Source organism: Pristiophorus japonicus, chromosome 4 (assembly GCF_044704955.1).
Source record: "Pristiophorus japonicus isolate sPriJap1 chromosome 4, sPriJap1.hap1, whole genome shotgun sequence".
NCBI lineage: Eukaryota > Metazoa > Chordata > Chondrichthyes > Pristiophoridae > Pristiophorus > Pristiophorus japonicus.
The window spans coordinates 186,462,312-186,487,126 of NC_091980.1; the positions used below are offsets into that span (position 1 = coordinate 186,462,312).

General features: G+C 42.1%; 1 protein-coding gene across 1 annotated transcript in view; it reads right to left on the reverse strand.

Annotated features, from left to right (window-relative positions):
- Positions 1 to 454: 454 nt before the first annotated feature.
- dcaf5 (ddb1 and cul4 associated factor 5) overlaps positions 455 to 24,815 on the reverse strand; it is a 146,074-nt gene continuing 121,713 nt past the window's right edge. The window contains exons 7-9 of the mRNA XM_070878922.1: positions 21,743 to 21,809; positions 8,711 to 8,838; positions 455 to 3,122 (exon numbers count right to left, since the gene is read on the reverse strand). Coding sequence (XP_070735023.1) covers positions 1,218 to 3,122; positions 8,711 to 8,838; positions 21,743 to 21,809 — 2,100 coding nt within the window. The 3' untranslated portion in view covers positions 455 to 1,217. The remainder of the gene's footprint in view (positions 3,123 to 8,710; positions 8,839 to 21,742; positions 21,810 to 24,815) is intronic.

The window sequence follows — 24,815 nt, forward strand, 5'->3', positions numbered from 1 at the left end:
CTTAACTCTAACCTCAGACAAGCATCTCCTACTGCACCACTGTGTATTTTTCCATTTCTCTCACCTGATTAAAATTTTGCTTGCATCAATAGTGTGCTGGAGAATGAAAGACTTTAACATCCAAGATATATAGGTTGTCAAAGAAACCTTTCCTACTCTGCCAGGATATGTATCCTATCGACAAAGAAGAGCAGTCGTGGAGATATTTATTGCTCAATCCATACTGTCCATTTGGCTGAAAGATGACATCATTGAACTAGACCACGGGTTGATCATTTCCCTTCTTTCCTTCCTCCAAATAAAAACACTATAAAATGCAAACTCCTCAACCTCCATGATAGGGATTGTGGTTCAAATTAACATTCAAAAATCTACCTGTGCCTGTAAAATACTACTTTATCTTCTCAGCTGGAGAACAGTGTGGATGCAGGAATGCAGCAAGACACAAAAGGGATTGCAAATGGCAATATTTATTTCTGTCATTTGAGGAAAGCAATAGCTGACCATGTACCCACTAGAAGTGTTGTGTTTCAAATAATTCTCATGAAGAAATTAAACGCAAAACACAAAATTTTATTCCTGACCATTGTTTTAAGTCTAACTCGCTTCTTCATCAACAGATCACCGTGTTCCACATACACAACCAACATGTTAAACATTTTTCCTTAAGAATCAAACTGTACCCCTCGCATGAATAAAAGGCTACCATACAAAGGTGGCAATTTAAAATAAGACAAAAAAAACCTCAAGAACTATAAAGTGTTAGATTTCAAAAAGTCTTTATCTGTTCAATTATTGTTATTCCATGGGCTTGAATATTTGAAATTCAATATCTGCGCACATATATAAATTTGCTCATCTTTTCCAAGTTGATATTAGGGGAAGCTTTGTAATAATATGACCTATTTGAGAGACCAAATGCACCATAAACCTTTGCTTGGCATAATGAATACTTAAACAGAAGAATTACAAATCCTCCGAGACAAATTGGATATCTGAATCCAAAGTTAGAATCACTCCAAATAATTTGTATTTTATATACCATTATCATACACATTCTACAAATTTCTGTATTAGCATTTCTTCAAGAAATTGACTTATTTACATAATTGTTAACAAAAACTCTCACTTTTTCAGACCAGTGTCTGTGGAGTTCTAGTTAAATGCTTTCATCAGTGACATTACGAGGCACTGGTTTGAGACAAGTGCAAATCATATCATGTCTTCTGTTTCTTCTCAGCTGGCGAGTAGTCGGGATCCAGCTCTTTTCGCAACCTTTTTAACCCTCCAGAAGGCTGGCCAGTCTCAGCTGGTGACAGGGTCCCTTGGGGACAATCAAAAATGTTTTGTTTGGCTGCTATCCCATTCTTAGTACATTCTGAATGCTCATTTATCCCAGACTGGGAACAGTCTTCCTTGTGATGCAATGAGGCTACCTGTACATAGTTACCAGCTTCAGACTTGGAAGCTACTGCTGAATCCTCCTGCTCTGGGCAAGTCTGTTCACAGTGCCCTGCGCATTGCTTATCAAAAAGCCCATTGTTGTGATTGTTGCAGGAAGCCTCTGAACACCTTTCTTCCACATCACAAGTCCTGGTTTTAGATTTATCAATGTGGTCTCTGTAACAATCATCAGAATTACTTCTTGCACCAGCTGAATGGATTTCTGCAAAAGGGATTGCTGGAGATGGTGCAGATTTAATAAATTCCTGACCAGGTTCTTCTCTGGCTATCTGCTGTACATTTTGGGTATTCACACATTCCAATACCTCTGTGTGACCACACAGTTCTTGTGCCTGGCTGCCAAATGCTTGACACTGGTTAGTTAGGTTACTGTTGTTTCCAACACAGACTGATTTGCCATTAACCTTTTTGGCCTCGTAACAATGTTCAGTACAGCTACTGGGGACATCTTCGACAGCATGTTCTTGCTCTCCAGATGTCATTTCCTTCACAGGTGTTACAGTACTGCATTCATGACTGAGCAAGACTGAATGCTTGCTCTTTGCCTGTATGTGTGTATAACTTGCTGAGCTGGTGCTTTCGGCATTATGTTCATCTAAACGTCTTTCCTCTCTAAGTCTGTGATGAGATACCGCTGCACCTTTTCTTGCAGCATCATTTTCTTGGGCTAAGGTACTAAATGAACAGCCTCTCTCACTTGTCTCCGGCATATCCGCCAGTGACAAAAATGTCATGGAGCCTCCTTTTGATTTCAATTGTGACTTGAAGGTATTTTGGATCTTGCTGTAGGCCTTATAAACCTTTCTGACCTCAGACTCACTGCCTGAGCAAGGAGACACTCTTCCTCTACTATCAAACTCCGTACTGCTTCTTTCTGGTGAAGATGAAGCTGAAGAAGAATGGTCACCACCATGTACTTGAGAATAGTTGCGATTATCCTCAGTACGACATTGTTTCACATTTTTAAGTTGTGAAGTATTCCTTTTTTCCCTACGGAGTTTTTGCTTGGCTCTTGAAGCATTTCTTTGGCGTGTAGATGCGCGCCGCCGACCATTGCTACTGGAACTACTGGAATCATTTGCCTCTGGGCTCGGAGATCGAGGCCTCATCACAGGATCTGTATCCGAGTCCGTATTTACTTGTTGATAGTTGTTTTCTGAAGAATCAGAGTCATTAGAAAGAGTTAGAAGCCGCTTGTCTTGATAGCGCCTGAGTGCAGACAACCTCTGTTGACGAGACCGTAGGTCTTCCCTGGTTGCAGAAGTATTGGACAGCGTCTGTCGGTCCAGAGTGTATACTGCCTCATCTGAATCATCACCTTGCTGAGGTGACAGTGGTAAGGAAGCAGAAGATTCAGAATCACTGTATCCTGATCGTTCACTAGCCCCTGCATGTAGCTGAAGAATTGTACTCTCACTCAGGTCACTGTCAGAGTCAGAACTCCAACCCTCAATCTCACGCCGTACAAGAGAATCAAAGAAAGCCATCATTCGTGGATCTTCCTGAACTGACTGATTAGCATAATCATGAGACAAACCACTCCCACTGTTTAAGACCAGGCTAATGTACTCTTCGTGAGTATAAAGATTGCGGGTGTCATCTTCCCCGTCTCCTTCTAGGTCTTCAGCACAATTTGGTTGAAGGTATGGACTCCATACCTGCATTAAGAAAACACAAAAATATTTAGTGTTTACAGTTACATCAATTTTCCTGCAAGGATATTATTCTGAACTAGATTAAAAGGACAAAAAACATAAATCAGACATAACTATTTTCAGATTTTCTAATTTAATGCTCTGAAATTAAAATTTACAGTTTTCATGCAACCTTGTCAAAACAAATATAAATAATCCTTACGGAATTTGAGACTAAAGGTGGGTGAATTTTAAGCCAAACTTTAAAACTGAGCTTTGCATTTATACTGCAATCGTCTAGGTCATCGAGTGAACAATGTACAAGAACCTGTCTTGTGATAAAGTATATGTGATTAAATCCAAACTGAAGATCTTTTCTATTAGTGCTCAGTTTTGTCACAATCTTGCTGGAGCATTTCAACAATACCAACACCATCACCAACTTGCTTTAATATAGCACCTTTAACATAAAGAATGCACCCTTGAAAATTGAAAGAATTTAGGGAACAATGCTGAGCCTTGGAGGGAGAGGTGAGGAGGGTTGGCTGAAGGCTTGGTCCAAAACATGGGTCTGGAGAAGATTTTTTTTTTAAAAAAGGTGGTGACGGAAGTGGAGGGGATTCAGTGAGCAGAGCAAAGGCAGCCTGCATTGCTGCTGAGATAGCAGGGAAAGCACAAGTTTCACAAATGGTTTAGATTCGCAATGGTTATTATAGTACAATTTCATTGTAGTGGATTTTATTGATTCTTGAACTTTTCTAGTCACATATACAGTATTTTGGTTACATAAAGATTGCATGTGGCTGTGTTACAATATATGCGCACATGGATGGAAAAAACAGACTATATTCTTTGAAATAGTTACAACAAAATAAAAGATTGTTTGAGTAGGGGAATATAGAAACTTAAAAATGTAATATTGGTTGGTCTGTAAGTTTATCACAAACATTATTGGAAAAAGAAAACTGGTACAATTTTGTTTTCATCAAATTGAGGGATCTTTACTCTAGAGAATGGAACATCTTACCACTTCAGATACTCTTTATCTGCAGTAAGCAATCCTGGGTCAGATAGAACAGAACTAGTTGCAGAGTGAAGCTCTGGCCCAACAAAATGTTCACCCCAAACTCAAAAGAGCACCATGGGTCTACAATTACAACAAATATACATACAGCAGCGAGGTCTTTGGTTTGCAAAGTCATCATCATCATAGGCAGTCCCTCGAATGAGGATGACTTGCTTCCACACCAAAAGGAAGGAGTTCACAGATGTTTCAATGAAGGACCCAATATTCCAGTCCTGAGCTCTAGGGGTGGAAGATGCCTGTGTGTGTATTTAAAAAAAAACGTGTGGTGTCCGTTGCACATCAGCCACCACACGGACTTGACAGTGGCAAGGGTTAACCAGGACGACTGAAGACCTGCTCTGCTGCATGGACCTAGTGCGCACACATATCGCAGTGTGGGCTGGCCCGTGTTGCTCCAGGCCCTCGGCTCTTCTGGGCCCCGTACCCTCATTTGCCACACCTCCGCCATGATCTATCACCACTCCTCCGCCACAAAACATTTGCCGCAGCTCCACCACAATCTCATGTCGCTCCTCCGCCTCAACCATTTTGATGACGTCACCTAGTCGCTCACCTCGAAGCTGTCGCACACTTGGAACGGCTCGCGCTGGAAGTTGTAGTGGTATGCTCTTACACTCCTGATCTGTGGTGATGTCCTCTCGCAGGTCGGGGTGCCCATGATGTTGCAGGATACCACCGCAGTTTGGGAGTATAAGAGATGGAGCGTGGGCCCTGCAACATTGTGGGCCACCCTGACCTGCGAGAGGACACCACCGCAGGTTTGCAAAGTAAGGCAACTATCAATCACCAGCTTAACATACAAAAGCATCTCTCTCGTCCACCTACGGGCAACATCTGGCATTGCACAGAATAAAAGGACCTAGTACAGTGAGAAAGAACTTGCATTTATTTAGTGTCATTCATGTCCCCCCAACATTCCAAAGTGCTTTACTTTTCAAATGCAGTCACTGATGTGTAGGCATTTATTCTATATTTTAATTAAAAATACACCGTGATTTGTATATCAAGATTCTGAATAACATCGATCATGTGCTACAAAATACATCACAATTATCATCTATCTTTGTGGACTCTTGAGCGAAATTGACAATTTAATTCCGCATTGTACCATCAGCCAATACCCACCAGGAACTGACTAATTTCCCCTAGGACATCTCCAAGCAGCCTCGCTGGACTTAAGACCAATTCTCAAAGGACAAATGCCAGCATTCTAAACCACTATGCCACCCAATCTCTCACACACCGAGGCAGTCAAGCTTTTAAGGTTTGTGAGGAATCTATGACCTTGGAAAGAAAGTTGAATTCAAGTGCACTCCATGAGTCACAGATCACATCTGCAGTATAATGTTTATACAATGCCAACATTAACTTGGTAAATGCAGTAGTGTCTGAGCTGTGTGGTTTCCTGTGTCACCGTGTAATCAATATTTTACGACAATAATAATGAGCTAGTATGTCTTGGAAAGGTTTACTCCTTTAGGTTGGTTCAGAACCCATCACAAAGTGCTTGTCCACAGATCCCTGAAAGTAGCAGGCCAGGTGGATAAGGTGGTTAAGAAAGCATACGGAATGCTTGCCTTTATTGGCCGAGGCATAGGATACAAGAGCAGGGAGGTTATGCTTAAATTGTATAATATTTTGGTTAGGCCACAACTGGAGTACTGTGTGCAGTTCTGGTTGCCTTATTATAGGAAGGACGTGATTGCACGAGAGAGGGTGCAGAGGAGATTTACTAGGATGCTGCCTGGAATGGAGAATCTTAAGTTATGAGGACAGATTGGATAAGCTGGGATTGTTCTCATTGGAACAGAGGAGGTTGAGAGGCGACCTCATCGAGGTGTACAAAATATTGAGGGGCCTGGACATAGTGGATAGTAAGGGTCTATTTCCATTGGTGGAGGGGTCTATTACGAGGGGGCATAGTTTTAAGGTGGTTGGTGGAAGGTTTAGAGGGGATTTGAGTGGGGGGCTTCTTTACGCAGAGGATTGTGGGGATCTGGAACTCGCTGCCTTGAAGAGTGGTGGATGCAGAAACCCTCACCACTTTCAGGAGATGGTTGGATGGGCACTTAATGTGCCGTAACCAGCAGGGTAATTGGGATTAGACTGGATGACCTTTTGTTGGACTGCGCAGATATAATGGTAAGTACTGCAGGGAATCGAATACGGCCAGGGTGATCTCCTGGACTAGTTTCGATTGCCTGGACGGGTCAGAGAGGAATTTTCCCAATTTTTTTCTCCCCAAATTGGCCTGGGTTTTTAAATCTGGTTTTTGCCTCTCCCAGGAGATCACATAGCTTTGGTTGGGGAAGAGTGTAGAATGTTTCAATAGAAGGGGTGCCGCAGTTGTGTGAGGCAGACTGGTTGACTGGTTGGGCTGGGTGCTCTTGGCCTTTCTGTCATTGTTCATAGGTTTATATGTAACCTTTAGGGCTGCTGACCAAGGGCCGTGCGCTCTTTGTCGGCCAGCGTGGACACAATGGGCCGAAATGGCCGCCTCCTGCGCTGCAAGTTTCTATGTTTCTATAAAACAAAACCAATCCCCTTAAAGTGCAAACCTTTGACCATTGCTGTAAAATTAAATAGAAATTTATTAAAAGAAAGTGTCTCACCATCTCAGCCCTATTGAGAAATTATGATGAATGATTAAATATCCATTAGGTTTGTTTATATAATACCCAGTGTTTCAAGAATGCTAACAATATTCTCTTCGAATATTGTTTTAAAGGGTAATTGAGGCAGACAATGAGTGAGCTGTAATTGGTTGATACTGAACCAAGGTTGGGTTAACAACCATTAAATGATTGGGTTTAGTGTCAGCTTGGCTCAGTGTTTGCACCTCAGTGAGTATGGGTTCAAGCATCAGCACAGGACGTCAGCAAATAATCTACAACAGTGGCTTTCATTTATACAGCTCCTTTAATGTACCAAGGCAGTTCACAGTCTTATTTCGACAAAAATAGACTCTGAGCCAAAGGAGGAGCTATTAGGAGAGAATTCTACATTGTTGAAGGTGCCGCTATTTGGATGAGACATGAAACTGATGACCCATTTAAAGAAGAGATAGGGTGTTCTCAAAGTGTCCTTGTTTTAACATTCATCCTACAACCAACATCACCATGAAGTACCTTGGGATGTCTGGAGGATTTAAAAGGTGATGCATAAATGCAAGTTCTTTCTATCATATTAAAAGTTTTGTTTACAGCATTTCCATCAAGCATCATATTTACATCATGGAAGACTTTTCCCCATCACACTGTGCAGTTGCAGGAGAAGTCTGCTAGCATACCATAAGTCATAGATCTCTGCACACTTCCTAATTTTTTTTGATTTAAAGATTTAAAAAAAAAACAAGGCCCTGAATTCCTGCCTCAATCAGATCCTGCCGTCGCTCCCACATTGACACAGCCTGCTCCCTCCACCATTTGGCCCTTCTCTCCAGAGAGGCTAGGTTTGTGGGAGCACTTCTTTCGTAGAATGTTGATGAGTCAAAGGTTCCCTGTGTCCTTTCCTAGTAAGAGGTGAATATACAGCTTTGTGTTGATGTCCAACACTCTTTCAAGTTCATTTTTCCAATTGTATGAGATGCATTCACTTGAATCTTCACAAAGCATCAAAGTAAAATTCTCTCGAAGATAGAACATGTTGATGGCAACAAATAGCAGTCATAGCTATTATGACTCCAAGGAGGCTCAGTGGCCTACTGAAAATACTGCATCGCCTTGTGGAAATACTGATAATGATGCAAAGTACAAGCGTCAAACTTGGCACCTCAAATAGCGTTTCTCAAAACCAAAAAAAAACTTTGAGATCAGCTCCCTGAAAACGTAGCAGTAGACATTAAATTACACTGCTTTCTCCAATGCAGAGCAACAGAAACTGGAGCCTTTGCTGACAGGAGAATGAACGAATGGGGTAGCCCAAAGAAGCAGCTTGCATACAGTACTGTCATGGCATCAAAAATATGCTGAATGGCCAGGTCTCTTGCAATTCTTTTCGTTCCCTATTAACTACTCTGTGGTATAGGAAAGAGGAGAGCAAAAGATCAATTAATTTCATAGGCATTACGTAAATACTGGAGTGCAAAATCTTTAAGAACAGATTTTACTCGCACACTGGAGACACACATAAACATAGTCAAGATGGTTACGTTTTTGGACTGCATGCTAAGATACATGCCGAACTGCCCAAAGATTAAAACAAATTAATGTAGGAACAGGAAGAGTGTTGCTGAATAAACTGCCTATGTTGATGTACATACTGCTAAATCTGGACACCAGAACGGTTTTTGTCCATGAGATGTGTAAAATAAAGTATAATTACCGTGAACTGGGCAAGTGCCAGTACCAACAAGATTTATTGTCCAAGATACTAGCTATATTCAAGATTTTCCATTTCTGTTTTTTTTTAAATGGACATCTTCAAATGATGTAGTCTCAGTGTATACGGCTCAGTGTAGACAGATGGCCAAGTGGCTGAAATCTAAATGCAGCCAGTGTCAAACTCTTGCGATGGTACAACATACCTTGATAATCTTTTCCACTCCCGATGAGCAGATCATGTATGAATGAGGGTTGAAGCGCACTTGATTTACGATGGAGCGATGACCCTTCAGTACCATGAACGCACCATTCACAATCCTTGCGGGGCCTCCTGCAAACAGTTTACACTAGAAATGACTACATATAATGTGTCTTTTAATTACATTAAAAAGTAACCATTTTCTTTATTTTTAACAAATACATGTTTGATTCCAGTACACATTGGACCACATTATATTTTGTGATAAGTAAAGCAAGTTAATTCGGTGCACCAATCTCTTCATATGCTTATTTTGTCAAAAGTACTAAAGCCCACTACTGCAATCAACTATGAAAGGAATTTAGATTTATCCAACTGCTTGAAGCTTTGCTTAGTTTCCTTCATTTTTCTTGTTGTTGACCGGTTTCCCCAAGAATGTTTATCCATCATTCCCCCACCCCACCCCCCCAAAAGTGCTGTGCCAACTTTGTTGCTGTACTTCAAGCAAGTATTAAACAACTTTAACACAAACAATGACCAAGGGGACTATACCATACATTGGGGTGGATATTCCCTCCCCAACTGGACTTTGGCTGGCTGGTTGTTCAGGCAGGAGGCTCAGACCAGCAGGGCTGCGGCTGAAGTGCGAGTGTTTCGGGGTAGACGGCCAGCCGGACTCTGAACCCAAAGATGACAGGTCTGTGGACAGCAGCTGGAGCAGCAGCAGTCCAGGCTGGATGTCTAACCTGGAGATGCACTCCTGGCCCCACAAAAGTAAAATCCGACTTGCCTTTAGGCTCCGCACTGCAAATTCCATCCAGTTCAGCCCAAGAATGGCATCGGGGTCCTATTTTGATGTCACAGGGCCCCAATTTAATTATTGCAATCAGCTGGGTGCTTTCTTCAGGTAGCTGCTCGGGTCACCTACTCAGAGGACCTCAGTAAAAAAAGACAAAGAAAACTACACGACAAATTTTTGCATTCCATTTTTAGGTTGCTACCGCCCCATTTCATGTGGGCGGGGGGCCTGAAAATTCAGCCCAATGGATTCATACCCTGTTTTTCAGTTCTGAAATTGCAGTTTGAACGCACTTGAAACCTGTGACAACAATCTCCACTAGTTCCCATATAAAATGAGTTTGGACAGTTTGAACGCGGGGCACAAATTCACAACAGAAATCTATCAGAGTTTGCTACATATGAGCAATCTCATCCAGAAAGGCCATGATAGAGAATTCAAACAGGCTGCATTTAGACAGACTGTGAAAATTCACAGACCCCCAAGTCAAGGCTGCTACATGCAGTTCAGCATGTTGCATTAAGTCATCAATCAACTTGACATTTTAGGACCCTTGGGTAGCGAGCCAATTAAAAGGTTAAAAGACTATTAATTGAGCCAATAAGGTCAAAGAAGGAGAGTTCTTTTCTGTAAATTGATCCAGGTATAAGTACAGCCATTTTGACCATGTGGTCTCAGAAGGACAAAGACCTGGCTTAAAGCCAAGAAGCTTGTTGTTGCTCTCTGCCAAAAATAAAGAAATTAAAACTACAATCGGAGATCGTATTTCATTGGAAATTAAGAGATCTAACAGGCCATTAAAAGATTGTTTGTGCAGGGACAAAAATATATATTTTTTCAAATCATAGGAACCTTAGAATGCATTTTCAAATATATTTATTTATTAATTATTTAAAGAGCTTAAAATCCCACGATTTCATCCACCCTCCTTTTTCCTCCTGCGACTGGCGTTCTCGAACCATTCAACACATAATACTCTCCCTCAGACCTCTCTACCCACCACTCTGGTGAAGGAGGTACTTTCCCAGAGCAGTCTGACCGAGACTGCAAATACAGGCATGCGGAAGAGGAGGGGAAAATTAAATCTACATCCCTCCATTCTGTGGTGCTATTCATTTATGATCCAATGAACCACTGTTTTAATTTAATTTTGGAAGTCAAATTACTCCATTGTGGAATTCATATTATTTGAGAGAGAAATCCTGAATATTGGTGGCACAATTGTTTTTGGACTGGGAGTGGGGAGGGGGGGAAAGTTAACTTCCATTACATTTTGTAATGCAGCTGTCAAACTACAGCAAATAACACTAGTCATCGCAGCATTTCTTTGGTATTTCCTGTTAGCAATATGGAATTCCTGTTTGCTTAGCAAAGTGAGGGTGACAATAAAATGTAGTCAATTAAACAGTACGCAACACATTTTGGTATAAACAATCCTTAACAGCGCCCACTGCTTTAATTGTACACTCAATTTTGTGGACTACAGACTTAAAAAAACCAAGAAAGCAAAAAAAAGATCTGCAAACATGTGCTATCTTTAAATTTAATTATGGCATATGCTGCACTTTAAATAGTACAAAGTTAACCCTTTAGCACAGGACTTCCCTCAAACAAATAGTGTGTGTGTGGGAGTGGGGGTGCTGTTATTAAAGACAAAGCTAACCACCCAATATCCATTTGTGATCACATTGAGGAAATTCACCTAAATCCTTGAGAAAATACTGGTGACAAACCTCAGCACATTTTAAAACTACAATAAATTTGCACTGAACCATGTGCCGAGTCAGGCCAATTTCACAAAAGGGCCTTACAACAAACATAGGACTCTTTAAATATGGTAATGATGTTTTTGAATGCTTTTGGCACTCGTCCTTGGTGCCAATGATCCACTATGGCAGGCGGTGCATTTCTGGCACGGGATGAGCATGTGTGCACTGTTTATCATATTGCACCCTTACGCCCCTCTTTCTCAGCTGGAAACGGGCAATTACATTTCTAGGTCAAGGTGCTTTAAGTTGGATAAAGGGAAAAAAGTGGGGAAAGTAGAATTGATATATTTTAGGGAGAAAAATCAAGAAAGCAAAGAATCATAGAATTGTTACAGCACAGAAGGAGGCCATTCTCTCTGCAAGAACAATTCAGCTAGTCCCACTCCCCCGCCCTATCCCGGTAGCCCTGCAATTTATTTTCCCCGTCAGGTACATATCCAATTCCCTTTTGAAAGCCACTACTGAATTTGCTTCCATCACCCTTTCATGGCAGTGCATTCCAGATCCTAACCAACTCGCTGCGTAAAAAAGTTTTTCCTTATGTTGTTTTTGGATATTCTGCCAATCATCTTAAAACTGTGTTCTTTGGTTCTCGACCCTTCTGCCAATGGGAACAGTTTCTCTTTATCTACTCTGTCTAAACCCTCATGATTTCAAAAATCTCTATCAAATCTTCTCTGCTCCAGGCAGAACAACCCCAGCTTCTCCAGTCTATCAACATAACTGTAATTCATCATGCTTCATGAACAGTTCTGATCTCATGCCCAAAGGGGAAGATTGACCAAAAACTAGAACCTGTAACTCAACTTTACGCTACAAGTACGTTAAGCTTTTGTGCAAGTACTTTTGTGGAGAGATGGACACGAGTACAGAATCAGGTTCAGCCTTTTTATACCCTCTCCTCCTCTTGATTAAATGGCCTACCAACATTCACTCATACAAGAGAACTTGTCATGATGAATCCATATCCATTTTATTTAAGGTCATAATTGAATTACTGTGTGCAGTTTTGGCCTTTGCACTTTTGGAAGGATGGCGAGGTAATATAGATGGTACAACACTGATTTATTAGGATGTTACCTCGTAAGAAGAAATACAATTGCAAAGATACACTTCGCTGTTTTCATTAGAATACAAGGTGATTCGATAAAAGTGTTTAGAATTATAAAGATGGGACAGGTAAGATAGATAGGCTGGTTCCAATTGGTTGAGGGGTCTAGAATGGGAGGATATACCGTATATACTCGCGTATCATGCGACTTTTGAAGACCTAAATTGTAACCTAAATTTGGGGGGTCGCATGATACGCGAGATACAAAATTTGCGGGTGTGAAGTGCTGGCCAAGATTAGGCTGTTAAGCAGACCGTATCCACGCTGAATCTCGGCAGGTATCTCCTGGGCTGGATTGCAGCCTCAATTGTCGCTTGTACTGTATCGGGGGGGGATGAGAGAGAGTCGCGGAGGTCGGGGGGGGGGAGAGAGAGTCGCAGAGGTCGGGGGGGGGGGGGGGGGGGGGGGGGAGGAAAGAGACCGGACCGGATCCGACCTGACCCCCGCTCTCCCTACCCCGGCGACCCGACCTCCGCTCCCCCAACTCCCCCCCAACCCGGCAACCCGACCTCCGCTTCCCCCCGGTGACCCAACCCGACCTCCTCTTCACCCCCCCCACCCCCTCGGCGACCCGACCTCCGCCACCCACAACTCCCTCTGAAGTTTGCTGCATTATTAGAGGCTCCATCTATCTCAGCCCATGCTCCTTTTACCCGCAAACACAGTAGAGGCTGTGGCCGAACGACGCTAGTCAAGCCAGCTGGAACGATTGCTGTATCGGTGTTCGATTCGCGAACAGCTTTCACAGCAGAATCCACTCGATGTTTCATGTTAAGGTCTGTATTCGATCTCAAAAAAGTGACTCGCATGATACATGAGATATATGGTAAAATCATGTTTTGGGGACGAAAATTTAGGGGTCGCATGATACGCGAGATCGCAGGATACGCGAGTATATACGGTAGATACAAGATTAAATCTAAGATTAGGCCAGAGGACAGGGGATTTTTTTTTCGTGCAGAGGGCTGTGCAGCTATGACATGCACTACCAGAGTTAGTGATTGAAGCAGAGACCATGTCAACATTTAAGAATAGACAGCTGGTAGAAGGAATGTGGGCAGGGGGCGTAAAGGAATATGGAAACATGGCAGGGACATGGGATTAATGCTACTGCTTGCAAGGAGGATGAACAACACAGACTAGTTGAGCCCAACAGCCTTTGAACGCTAGTATTTCTCTGTAACTTAGTTGAGGTACGAGAGGAGTGCGAGTACCCTGGCAAGAGCCGAGAGGAAAGGAGGAAGCAATAGCCATATTTGTGAACCTAACCTTTCAGAAAAAATGCCTTTCTATTGTTCTGTACAAAGTTCCTCAGACAAGCGTCTCGTCGCCAAGGGCATGCAGAAATCAAGCGTAGGTAGTGAAAAGAGCGTGCAGCAAACCAGTCCCACCCACCCCTTCCCTCAACGACTATCAGTCCCGCCTGTGACAGAGACTGTGGTTCTCGTATTGGACTGTTCAGCCACCTAAGGACTCATTTTAAGAGTAGAAGCAGGTCTTCCTTGATTCCGAGGGACTGCCGATGATTATGACGACTACTACTACATAACTCAACACTCAACAAAATACATTTTGAATTCCAGCTCAATGATGACCTTGTATTTAAGGTCATAGAAAATCAACTACGTGCATTTAAGACAGAGGAGACAATTCTCACCATGTTGAGCCTCATTCACCGAGCAACTTTCTATAAATCTTCTCTAGCTTGTAAAATGGAATAGTCTCAGGGGTTGTTCGACATTACTGTCAACACCAGTTGCATTTCTGCAATCATGGAAAATAGAAACTACCAAGCAGCATAATTTTTCACTTAAATCTAGTTGGTCTCCTGTGACATTGCACAGAGAGAGTCAAGACCAAGTGTAGTCTTTAGGTGAAGTGGTTAAATGGCAAGGGATAATTAGACCAGTATGCACAGACATAATTCAGTCCCCATATCATAATCAGGTCCTTATTTTTATATTTCCATTATAAATTCTTGTGCCCATATTTACAATAGAAACTGCCAATTGAAACTTGCCACACTGTAAATACACCTCCCTGCCAGTGGTGATGATATAGTGTCTCTATTGGCAGGAAAGTGTAATTACAACATGACAAGTTTACATAAACCGTTCTATTCATTGACATCTGTAATGGAAAAAATTGGCAGCAAATGCATGCAGATACAACATTTTTAATTTATTACAGTTGTATATAATTTTACATCATTCAAAGGCTATGAGAGATTCCATGCAGTGGCAAGCACATTATGGGATGCCAGGCCTGAACAAAAGTATCTAATTACCAATCTTCCTTACCAGTTGGTACCTAACATCATAGAGACAATGCCCCTTTAAATAACACATTTCAAAAACCTAATGCTCAAAACACCACTAGATAAATTCAAATATAGTCGATATATTTGCAACACTGGCACTTCAAATGTCATGGCCTTTACCTCATTTAACTGTGCAAATAGATGTTAACAAATATGATGTGATTGGGATTACGGAGACATGGCTCCAGGATGATCAGGGCTGGGAACTCAACATCCAGGGGTATTCAACATTCAGGAAGGATAGAATAAAAGGAAAAGGAGGTGGGGTAGCATTGCTGGTTAAGGAGGAGATTAAGGCAATAGTTAGGAAGGACATTAGCTTGGATGATGTGGAATCTATATGGGTAGAGCTCCAGAACACCAAAGGGCAAAAAACGTTAGTGGGAGTTGTGTACAGACCTCCAAACAGTAGTGGTGATGTTCGGGAGGGCATCAAACAGGAAATTAGGGGTGCATGCAATAAAGGTGCAGCAGTTATAATGGGTGACTTTAATATGCACATAGATTGGGCTAACCAAACTGGAAGCAATAAGGTGGAGGAGGATTTCCTGGAGTGCATAAGGGATGGTTTTTTAGACCAATATGTCGAGGAACCAACTAGGGGGGAGGCCATCTTAGACTGGGTGTTATGTAATGAGAGAGGATTAATTAGCAATCTCGTTGTGCGAGGCCCCTTGGGGAAGAGTGACCATAATATGGTGGAATTCTGCATTAGGATGGAGAATGAAACAGTTAATTCAGAGACCATGGTCCAGAATTTAAAGAAGGCTAACTTTGAAGGTATGAGGCGTGAATTGGCTGGGATGGATTGGCGAATGATACTTAAGGGGTTGACTGTGGATGGGCAATGGCAGACATTTAGAGACCGCATGGATGAACTACAACAATTGTACATTCCTGTCTGGCATAAAAATAAAAAAGGGAAGGTGGCTCAACCGTGGCTATCAAGGGAAATCAGGGATAGTATTAAAGCCAAGGAAGTGGCATACAAATTGGCCAGAAATAGCAGCGAACCTGGGGACTGGGAGAAATTTAGAACTCAGCAGAGGAGGACAAAGGGTTTGATTAGGGCAGGGAAAATGGAGTATGAGAAGAAGCTTGCAGGGAACATTAAGACGGATTGCAAAACTTTCTATAGATATGTAAAGAGAAAAAGGTTAGTAAAGACAAACGTAGGTCCACTGCAGTCAGAATCAGGGGAAGTCATAACGGGGAACAAAGAAATGGCGGACCAATTGAACAAGTACTTTGGTTCGGTATTCACAAAGGAGGACACAAACAACCTTCCGGTTATAAAAGGGGTCGGGGGTCTAGTAAGGAGGAGGAACTGAGGGAAATCCTTATTAGCCGGGAAATTGTGTTGGGGAAATTGATGGGATTGAAGGCCGATAAATCCCCAGGGCCTGATGGACTGCATCCCAGAGTACTTAAGGAGGTAGCCTTGGAAATAGTGGATGCATTGACAGTCATTTTCCAACATTCCATTGACTCTGGATCAGTTCCTATAGAGTGGAGGGTAGCCAATGTAACCCCACTTTTTAAAAAAGGAGGGAGAGAGAAAACAGGGAATATAAACCGGTCAGCCTGACATCGGTAGTGGGTAAAATGATGGAATCAATTATTAAGGATGTCATAGCAGTGCATTTGGAAAGCGGTGACATGATAGGTCCAAGTCAGCATGGATTTGTGAAAGGGAAATCATGCTTGACAAATCTTCTGGAATTTTTTGAGGATGTTTCCAGTAGAGTGGACAAGGGAGAACCAGTTGATGTGGTATATTTGGACTTTCAGAAGGCGTTCGACAAGGTCCCACACAAGAGATTGATGTGCAAAGTTAGAGCACATGGGATTGGGGGTAGTGTGCTGACATGGATTGAGAACTGGTTGTCAGACAGGAAGCAAAGAGTAGGAGTAAATGGGTACTTTTCAGAATGGCAGGCAGTGACTAGTGGGGTACCGCAAGGTTCTGTGCTGGGGCCCCAGCTGTTTACACTGTACATTAATGATTTAGATGAGGGGAGTAAATGTAGTATCTCCAAATTTGCGGATGACACTAAGTTGGGTGGCAGTGTGAGCTGCGAGGAGGATGCTGTGAGGCTGCAGAGCGACTTGGATAGGTTAGGTGAGTGGGCAAATGCATGGCAGATGAAGTATAATGTGGATAAATGTGAGGTTATCCACTTTGGTGGTAAAAACAGAGAGACAGACTATTATCTGAATGGTGACAGATTAGGAAAAGGGAAGGTGCAACGAGACCTGGGTGTCGTGGTACGTCAGTCATTGAAGGTTGGCATGCAGGTGCAGCAGGCGGTTAAGAAAGCAAATGGCATGTTGGCCTTCATAGCAAGGGGATTTGAGTACAGGGGCAGGGAGGTGTTGCTACAGTTGTACAGGGCCTTGGTGAGGCCACACCTGGAGTATTGTGTACAGTTTTGGTCTCCTAACCTGAGGAAGGACATTCTTGCTATTGAGGGAGTGCAGCGAAGGTTCACCAGACTGATTCCCGGGATGGCGGGACTGACCTATCAAGAAAGACTGGATCAACTGGGCTTGTATTAACTGGAGTTCAGAAGAATGAGAGGGGACCTCATAGAAACATTTAAAATTCTGACGGGGTTAGACAGGTTAGATGCAGGAAGAATGTTCCCAATGTTGGGGAAGTCCAGAACCAGAGGTCACAGTCTAAGGATAAGGGGTAAGCCATTTAGGACCGAGATGCAGAGGAACTTCTTCACCCAGAGAGTGGTGAACCTGTGGAATTCTCTACCACAGAAAGTTGTTGAGGCCAATTCACTAAATATATTCAAAAAGGATATAGATGAGGTCCTTACTACTAGGGGGATCAAGGGGTATGGCGAGAAAGCAGGAATGGGGTACTGAAGTTGAATGTTCAGCCATGAACTCATTGAATGGCGGTGCAGGCTAGAAGGGCCGAATCCTGCACCTATTTTCTATGTTTCTATGTTTCATCAAACACGCTTGTAAAATAATAGAGGCTTCTCCATCTGCACAGCTGAAATAAACATGATTAGAAAACCAAACGTTCATATAAAACTGCTTTCGGACAACAAGAACCAACTAGAGCCCCAACAGTAATGTCACACTGCCACTTGCAGTGGTTAAGTACAAAGTTATGACCAGCAAGCAAAATATGTTGCCAAAACAGACATTTTTAAATATCTAGAAAGCAATCTTAATATTTAAATTATGGTAAATTTAAGTCAACCAGTTTTAAATCCCTCAAGGAGCTTATATATTATTTGACTGCTTTGTTGCAGATTTAAAAACTTCTAGAATATATATTTTTTTGGAATGGTCACTTGCCAGTATTACAACAATTTAAAAATAATAATCTGTATCTGTTTTCCAGGAAATCTATCTGTATTTCTTTCTATGTGGAGAAGATGGGAAATACATAAATCTATTGATGATGCAAAAAAGAATGTAATTGCATTTATAGTGTGCCTATCACAACCTCAGGACATCCCAGTGTCTGTCGTAATGTAGGGAAATGCAACCATCAAATTGTGCACAGCAAGGTCCCACCAACATCACAAAACTGATAAATGATCAGAAAATGTGTTTCAGTGAAATAAAAACAGAAAATGCTGGAAATACTCAGGTCAGGTAGCATCTGTGGAGAGAGAAACAGAGTTAACGATGACCTTTCATCATCGACTTGAAACGTCAACTCATGCTGCCTGACCTGCTGAGTATTTCCAGCCTTTTTTGGTTTTATTTCAGATTTCCAGTATCCGCAGTATTTTGCTTTTGTATCGGTTTTAGTGATGTTGGCTTCGGGATAAAATTTGGCAAGAACACTGGGGAGAACTCCAATTCTTCAAATAGTGCAATGGGACCCTTCACATCCATTTGAGAACAGATGGGGCCCAGGCTTAACATCTCATCTGAAACGCAGCACCTCCAACTGGGCAGCACTTCCTCAGTACTGCAATGAAGTGTCAGCCTAGATTACTAATTTCTGGAGTAGGGTTTGAACCCACAACCTTCTTACTCAGAAGCTACCACTGAGCCGAGGCCAACGTGCAGGTGATGGCACATCTGTTTATGTTAAAGGATGCAAGCCAACCAAGGTGACAGAAATAATCAATACGGATCACCAAGCTATCAACTGCATTAACTTGGGCTGTGGCCTTTGCAATTGTTCCATTAAGGTGTCAAGCAAACTGCATTTTCAATTTTGCTTTGTCCTGAATCCATGTTGGTCAGGATTTTGAAAGGATGCCTTGATGCTGTTGAAATCTATTTTTGATTGACAGTTTAAATTAATTGTGAAGGCATAATTTTTAATCCTCCTTTTGTACCAGTTTACCTTCTAAGGAAAGAGTAGCATATAATCAGACCTGCAGTCCAGATTCCCCAGTTCTGACAAAAGGTCATCGACCTGAAATGTTAACACTGTCTCCACAGATGTTTCCTGACCTGCTGAGTATTTCCAGCATTTTCTGTTCCTATTTCAGATTTCCAGCATCCACAGTATTTTGATTCTCCAGTTCCCTTCTCGCAACCAGGTCAGAGTTTATTGGGATTCTGAATTGTCTTTCTCATATAAAAGATTTTCATCAAGGACATGTGGTCCAAAAAGATACTGCAGAGTATTCAAAGAGCTGGACTTTTGGCCTTCTGCCGCCCGCTGGCGACAATGGCGATGGTAAGTGCTTCCGGACGGGCAGCCTGCTTCCAGCGGCCTGCCAGGACATTTGGTGCTGTTTTTGAAGGGGCATGGAGCATTACCGCTGGAAGTGGTGGACCGGCTCGATATTCGGATCTCGCCCGATCCAAGCTGTAGCGGCTGCAGTGAGGTAAGTAATGTCGACCTCAGGTAAGTGTGATTGTTTTTTATTTTTGCGATTTATGTTCTGGTGGCATGAGTTATGTATTGGGAATGTTTTTGGTGTTTTTTTCTTCAGGTCCCCCTCCCCCATCCCCACCCTGCCCAGGGACCTCTCTTATGGCTGTTTAGCTCTGGATTTTCACTTACTCAGCCGGTCCAGCGCCCTAAAAGAGGTGTGCAACGCCTCCCTTAGCGCTCCACTCCAAACTCTGGGCCCAGCTGATGAATTTTGTGGCAGCAGATGCAATCCATTTGCTGGCGCTAAATTTACCGCTCTGCCCGGATTAACGCCGCAACAGAGGGGCGACCCAATTTCCACCCCAAGGAGTTTAGTAACTTCAATTACTTTACAACAGATTTGAAGTATTGGCAAGTATTGCTGTACTTGTTCAGCTGAGAAAATTGGGCAATGCTGGCAAGGTTGTATTTATTGTCCAGTCCTAGTTGTCTTGAGAAGATGGTGGAGATCTTTAGAAGTCAAGCGAGTATTGGAACTGGAGTCATGTGTAAGCCAGCCCAGGTAGGGGAGGTGGGTTCCCTGAAGGACATTCGAGAATCAGTTGGGTTTTTACAACAATGACAGTTTTCATGATCACTTTTCATGAATTTATTGATTTTATTTCAAAACTTGCTATGGTGAGATTAAAGAACTGAATGTCCCAAAGCCCTTTACAGCCAATTAAGTACTTTTTGAAGTGTAGTCATTGTTGTAATGTAAGAAATGAGACAGCCAATTTGCGCACAGCAAACTCCCACAAACAGCAAAGTGATACTGACCAGATAATCAGATAAATATTGGCCAGGACACTGGGGTTAACCCCCTTGCTCTTTTTCGAAGTATTGCAATGGGATCTTTTACGTCCACCTGAGAGCGCAGACAGGGCTTCAGTTTAACGTCTCATCCGAAAGAAGGCACCTCGGAGAGTGGAGCACTCGCTCAGGACTGCACTGGCGTGTCAACCTAGATTTTTGTGTTTGTCTCTGGAGTGGGACTTGAACCCAAAACCTTCTGACTTAGGGGCGAGAGTACTACCAACGGAGCCACAGCTGACACTAATGACTCTTGGTTGCTAGTCCAGTCCCATAGCTTCAAGGCTACCATATTCTTGTTTCAATCGCTTTCAGTTTGATCTATCATTATTTTCTGCCAATTTTAGAGATATCAGAAGTTATAGGGCATAACCCATAAGGTTTCTAATGTATATACATAATGGTAAAAGGGTTCACTGTTCACATGGGCATGCAGTATCCAACATACCTTGTGCCCAAGGCCAAGTTTACATAGGAAGCTCAGACTCACCTATGGAAGCTGGCTTGTACATGAAGCACAAAAGGAAACTATTGGAAAAGACCCAAATTGTAACATATATATCTGAAGGCTAACTCAACATGCCCTTTGCTGTGTATTAATGGAATTCCAGTGCTTGCATCTCATTTCTTGCTTCTTGGAAGTTGACCATGAAGTTGTTCAAGTCTCCTATACTCTACTGCGTTAGTTCAAGTTCTGCTTTCAACTTGGGCAGAGTTTCTATAAATGGGCTCATTTCAACGTAAAAAGAAATTAGATCAGGTCGCAAAACAAATACGCCAAAGTGGAATTTTGTTTACGAATATGAGAGGGGTGGAGGAAGGTGATTTTTAAGTTCAAGTTAGATTAGAGAATAGAACAGTTCATTTGTGATAAATTGTTAACTTCTAAAAATTGCTAAATCTGGCTTAGTCAGAACAAGATCAAGGCTTCCTCACCAAAAAGATGCAAAAATATACCATAACCCCAAACTTAAAAGAGCACCCCCTACTGGACCAGAGTGATTTTCTTGATTTCCCACAATTGGAATGAGACTGCCAAAGCTAGTGTTAAACAGTGGGCAGTTTTGTGCTTTGAACCAACACCACTAGGAGACTGTCTAAACTCACTTCGCAAGACCCTTATAGCTGGAAGACCAAGGAGACTTATCTAATCAATCCAGACTTTCAAAAAAACAACTCTGAAGACAAATTTTAAAACAAATTAGTTCCTGTAAGTAGGCATTGGAAAGTGTTATGTCCATTATATGTTATTTGTAGCATGCGGTTTCATCTTCAAATAGGTCTTGGTCAGTGCATTTGTATATTCCTAATTTACCACAAAGGATAGATAAAGAAATCAGTATAAATCAGGTCAGGCTACATGATAACTCACCTGTCTCTAAATTGGAAGGAATGCGCCACATGTACAGATTGAAGTCATCTGAGCCAGATAGGACAAACTGGAACAAAATAAAAAGCATGTATTATTTATGCAGGTTTCCACAAGGTTGTTTATTTTATAAAGATCATGATTAGAAAACTTGCAGACTGGGCAGTTAAATAGCAAATTAACTTTTTAACATTGATAAATGTGAGGTGATGCACAACAGACTAGTTGGGCCGAATGACCTGTTTCTATATTGTATATTCTGTGGGCCCGAAATTCATCGACATACCACCCAAAAATGCAATTTTGCTGAAAAAACATCTACATACCGCCGGGCGGAAAATTCATCGGTGACATACCGCCGGGCAGTATGCACACTGCCCACCCATGCAGACCTCCGACATACCGCCCAAAAGTGCAAAATTCATGACATACCACCGGAACTGCATACCTTCCTGGAGAAGGTGCTTTTAAGTGGATCTTAAGTGGGCGGTATGTACACAGAGCTAACCGATTTGTTTGATATTACACAGATCTTTATAGTTCTCCACAGTTTGATGCATTTTTAAATGGATTGTAGTATTTTCTAGTGTTAGGCATTAATATAAATGGTCTAATAAAGCCTTATTTACTCCTTTATCAATGAACTATAATAAAAATGGTTTAGTCTCTCCCACCGCCCCCCCCCCCCAGTCTCTCTCCCTTACCCACCCCACACAGCGATCTCTTTCTCCCCCCCCACCACACCCCCCGCCCAGTGATCTCTGGACGGCAGTCTCTGGCCTCTCAGGAGGGTGGGGGGGCGGAGCTTGACAGCCACGCGTGCGTGCGCACAACTTGGGAGCCGAAGATTCCAGAATCCAAAAGCCTCCTCCGCCGCACACCCTCCGCTCCGCTTACTGCCGAGAAAAGTGGAATGAGATTCCTGTTCACTTGGCACCGGGCGGTAAAAAATGACGCACTGCCCACAGACCACCGAAAAACGAGCGGAACTTGTGTTTCACCAATTTCAGCCCCTATATAATTTCTATTAAATTGTTTAAAAAGCATTCAGCACGTGTCAGGTTTCCTTCCTTCATATTTGTTATATCTAAAATGTTGTTAGTTATTAATGTTCCTTCAGCAGAAAGTCTTGCACAGTTGAAACAATTGAACTGGTTTCAGTGATCAAAGATTAATGATATACAGAAAATTGGATTAGTATCAGCTCAGCTCCGCTGTTTTCCCATCACAAACAACAAAAAAGCACCAATACTAGTAATAACTACTAGCATTCAGGTTTGTTAAAGCTACTCTGTCTTGTAACCTACAGGTTTATTTGCAAATTATTGAAGTATTTGCATTGCACCACCAAATCATGAATTTTACAAATGCCATTTTTCACCTCATTCCATCTCCTGACTTCTGAAATTAAGTACAAGTTTCCTCTACAGAACCAACCTGCCAAATCAGTGCAATATCACAAATAGGTTTAATAAAGTATACGAGCGATTCTCACTTTCTATTTGGCAATACGGAGTGCAATTAAAGACATGAGTCTTGCTAAACACAGCCTACGCTTAGGAGGGCACCCAAGAGAATTGAAATGAAAGAAGGAAGCTATGCAATGTCTTCAGTGGGGCGAATCTCTGCTTCAGTATGGAAATGGTGAGTTTGTAGCGATACGGAAATGCAATCCTTTCAAAGCCTTTAAATACAGATTACGCTAACACAGAGACCAAACAAGAAACAATCCTAAACCAAAAGCATATAAAATGAGAGACAACTTGTGAAACTGGTAAAATGATATCTAATTATGGCAGTAGATGTGTGTACAAAAGGCAGGGCAAAGTCAACGACTTGTTTTTACAAATTAAAACTGTAATTCCTTGAATCCTTTCGAGATTTAATGAAAGAGCAGTGAGCTTACAGAGCTGTATAAATACACTTATTAAAAAAATTAATCTTGTTCTATTCCTGAATTGAGTAGACTGGGTCTTTACTCGTTGGAGTTCAGAAGGATGAGGGGGGATCTTATAGAAACATTTAAAATAATGAAAGGGATAGACAAGATAGAGGCAGAGAGGTTGTTTCCACTGGTCGGGGAGACTAGAGCTAGGGGGCACAGCCTCAAAATACAGGGGAGCCAATTTAAAACCGAGTTGAGAAGGAATTTCTTCTCCCAGAGGGTTGTGAATCTGTGGAATTCTCTGCCCAAGGAAGCAGTTGAGGCTAGCTCATTGAATGTATTCAAGTCACAGATAGATAGATTTTTAACCAATAAGGGAATTAAGGGTTACGGGGAGCGGGTGGGTAAGTGGAGCTGAGTCCACGGCCAGATCAACCATGATCTTTTTGAATGGCGGAGCAGGCTCGAGGGGCTAGATGGCCGAATCCTGTTCCTAATTCTTATGTTATGTTCTGAAGTAGTTACTGTTTTAAAAGTATCACAAAGAAATGGACAAAGATTTTCAAATATTCTAAACAAGATGATGCAAGTTAATTCAGTGTTCAGGAAAAAAATTCAAACTGAAAACTATTTTCAAGAGTAGACTGTGATTACTATAAACTAAACTGCTTGACCCAGTATACATACATTCGAGAGTATATTTCATTACTTCACATAAATGAGCAATTAGGTGAAACTACAAAAACTTACATTTATATAGCGCGTTTAACATAGAAAAACAACACTAGGCACTTCACAAAGGTGTAATCAGACAAAACTGGACACTGGGCTCAAGGAGGGGATTGAGACGGATGACCAAAAGTTTAGTTAAATAGTTAGGTTAACAGGAGATTCTGGGTTTCGGGAGGGAATTCCAGAGCATGGGGCATGGGCGATTGAAGACACGGCCACCAATGGTAGGGCAAAGGGAGGAACACGCAAAAGGCCAGAATCAAATGAACTGAGATTTTGAGGAAAGGTTGTATGGCTGGTGGCAGTTATAGAAATAGGGAGGGGTGAGACCATAAAGGGATTTAAACACAAGGATAAAAATTTAAAATTGGAGGACTGGGAGTCAAAGTAGCACAGCAATGACAAGAGTGATGGGTGAGCGGGACTCAGTGCGAGATAGAATGTGGGCAGCAGAGTTTT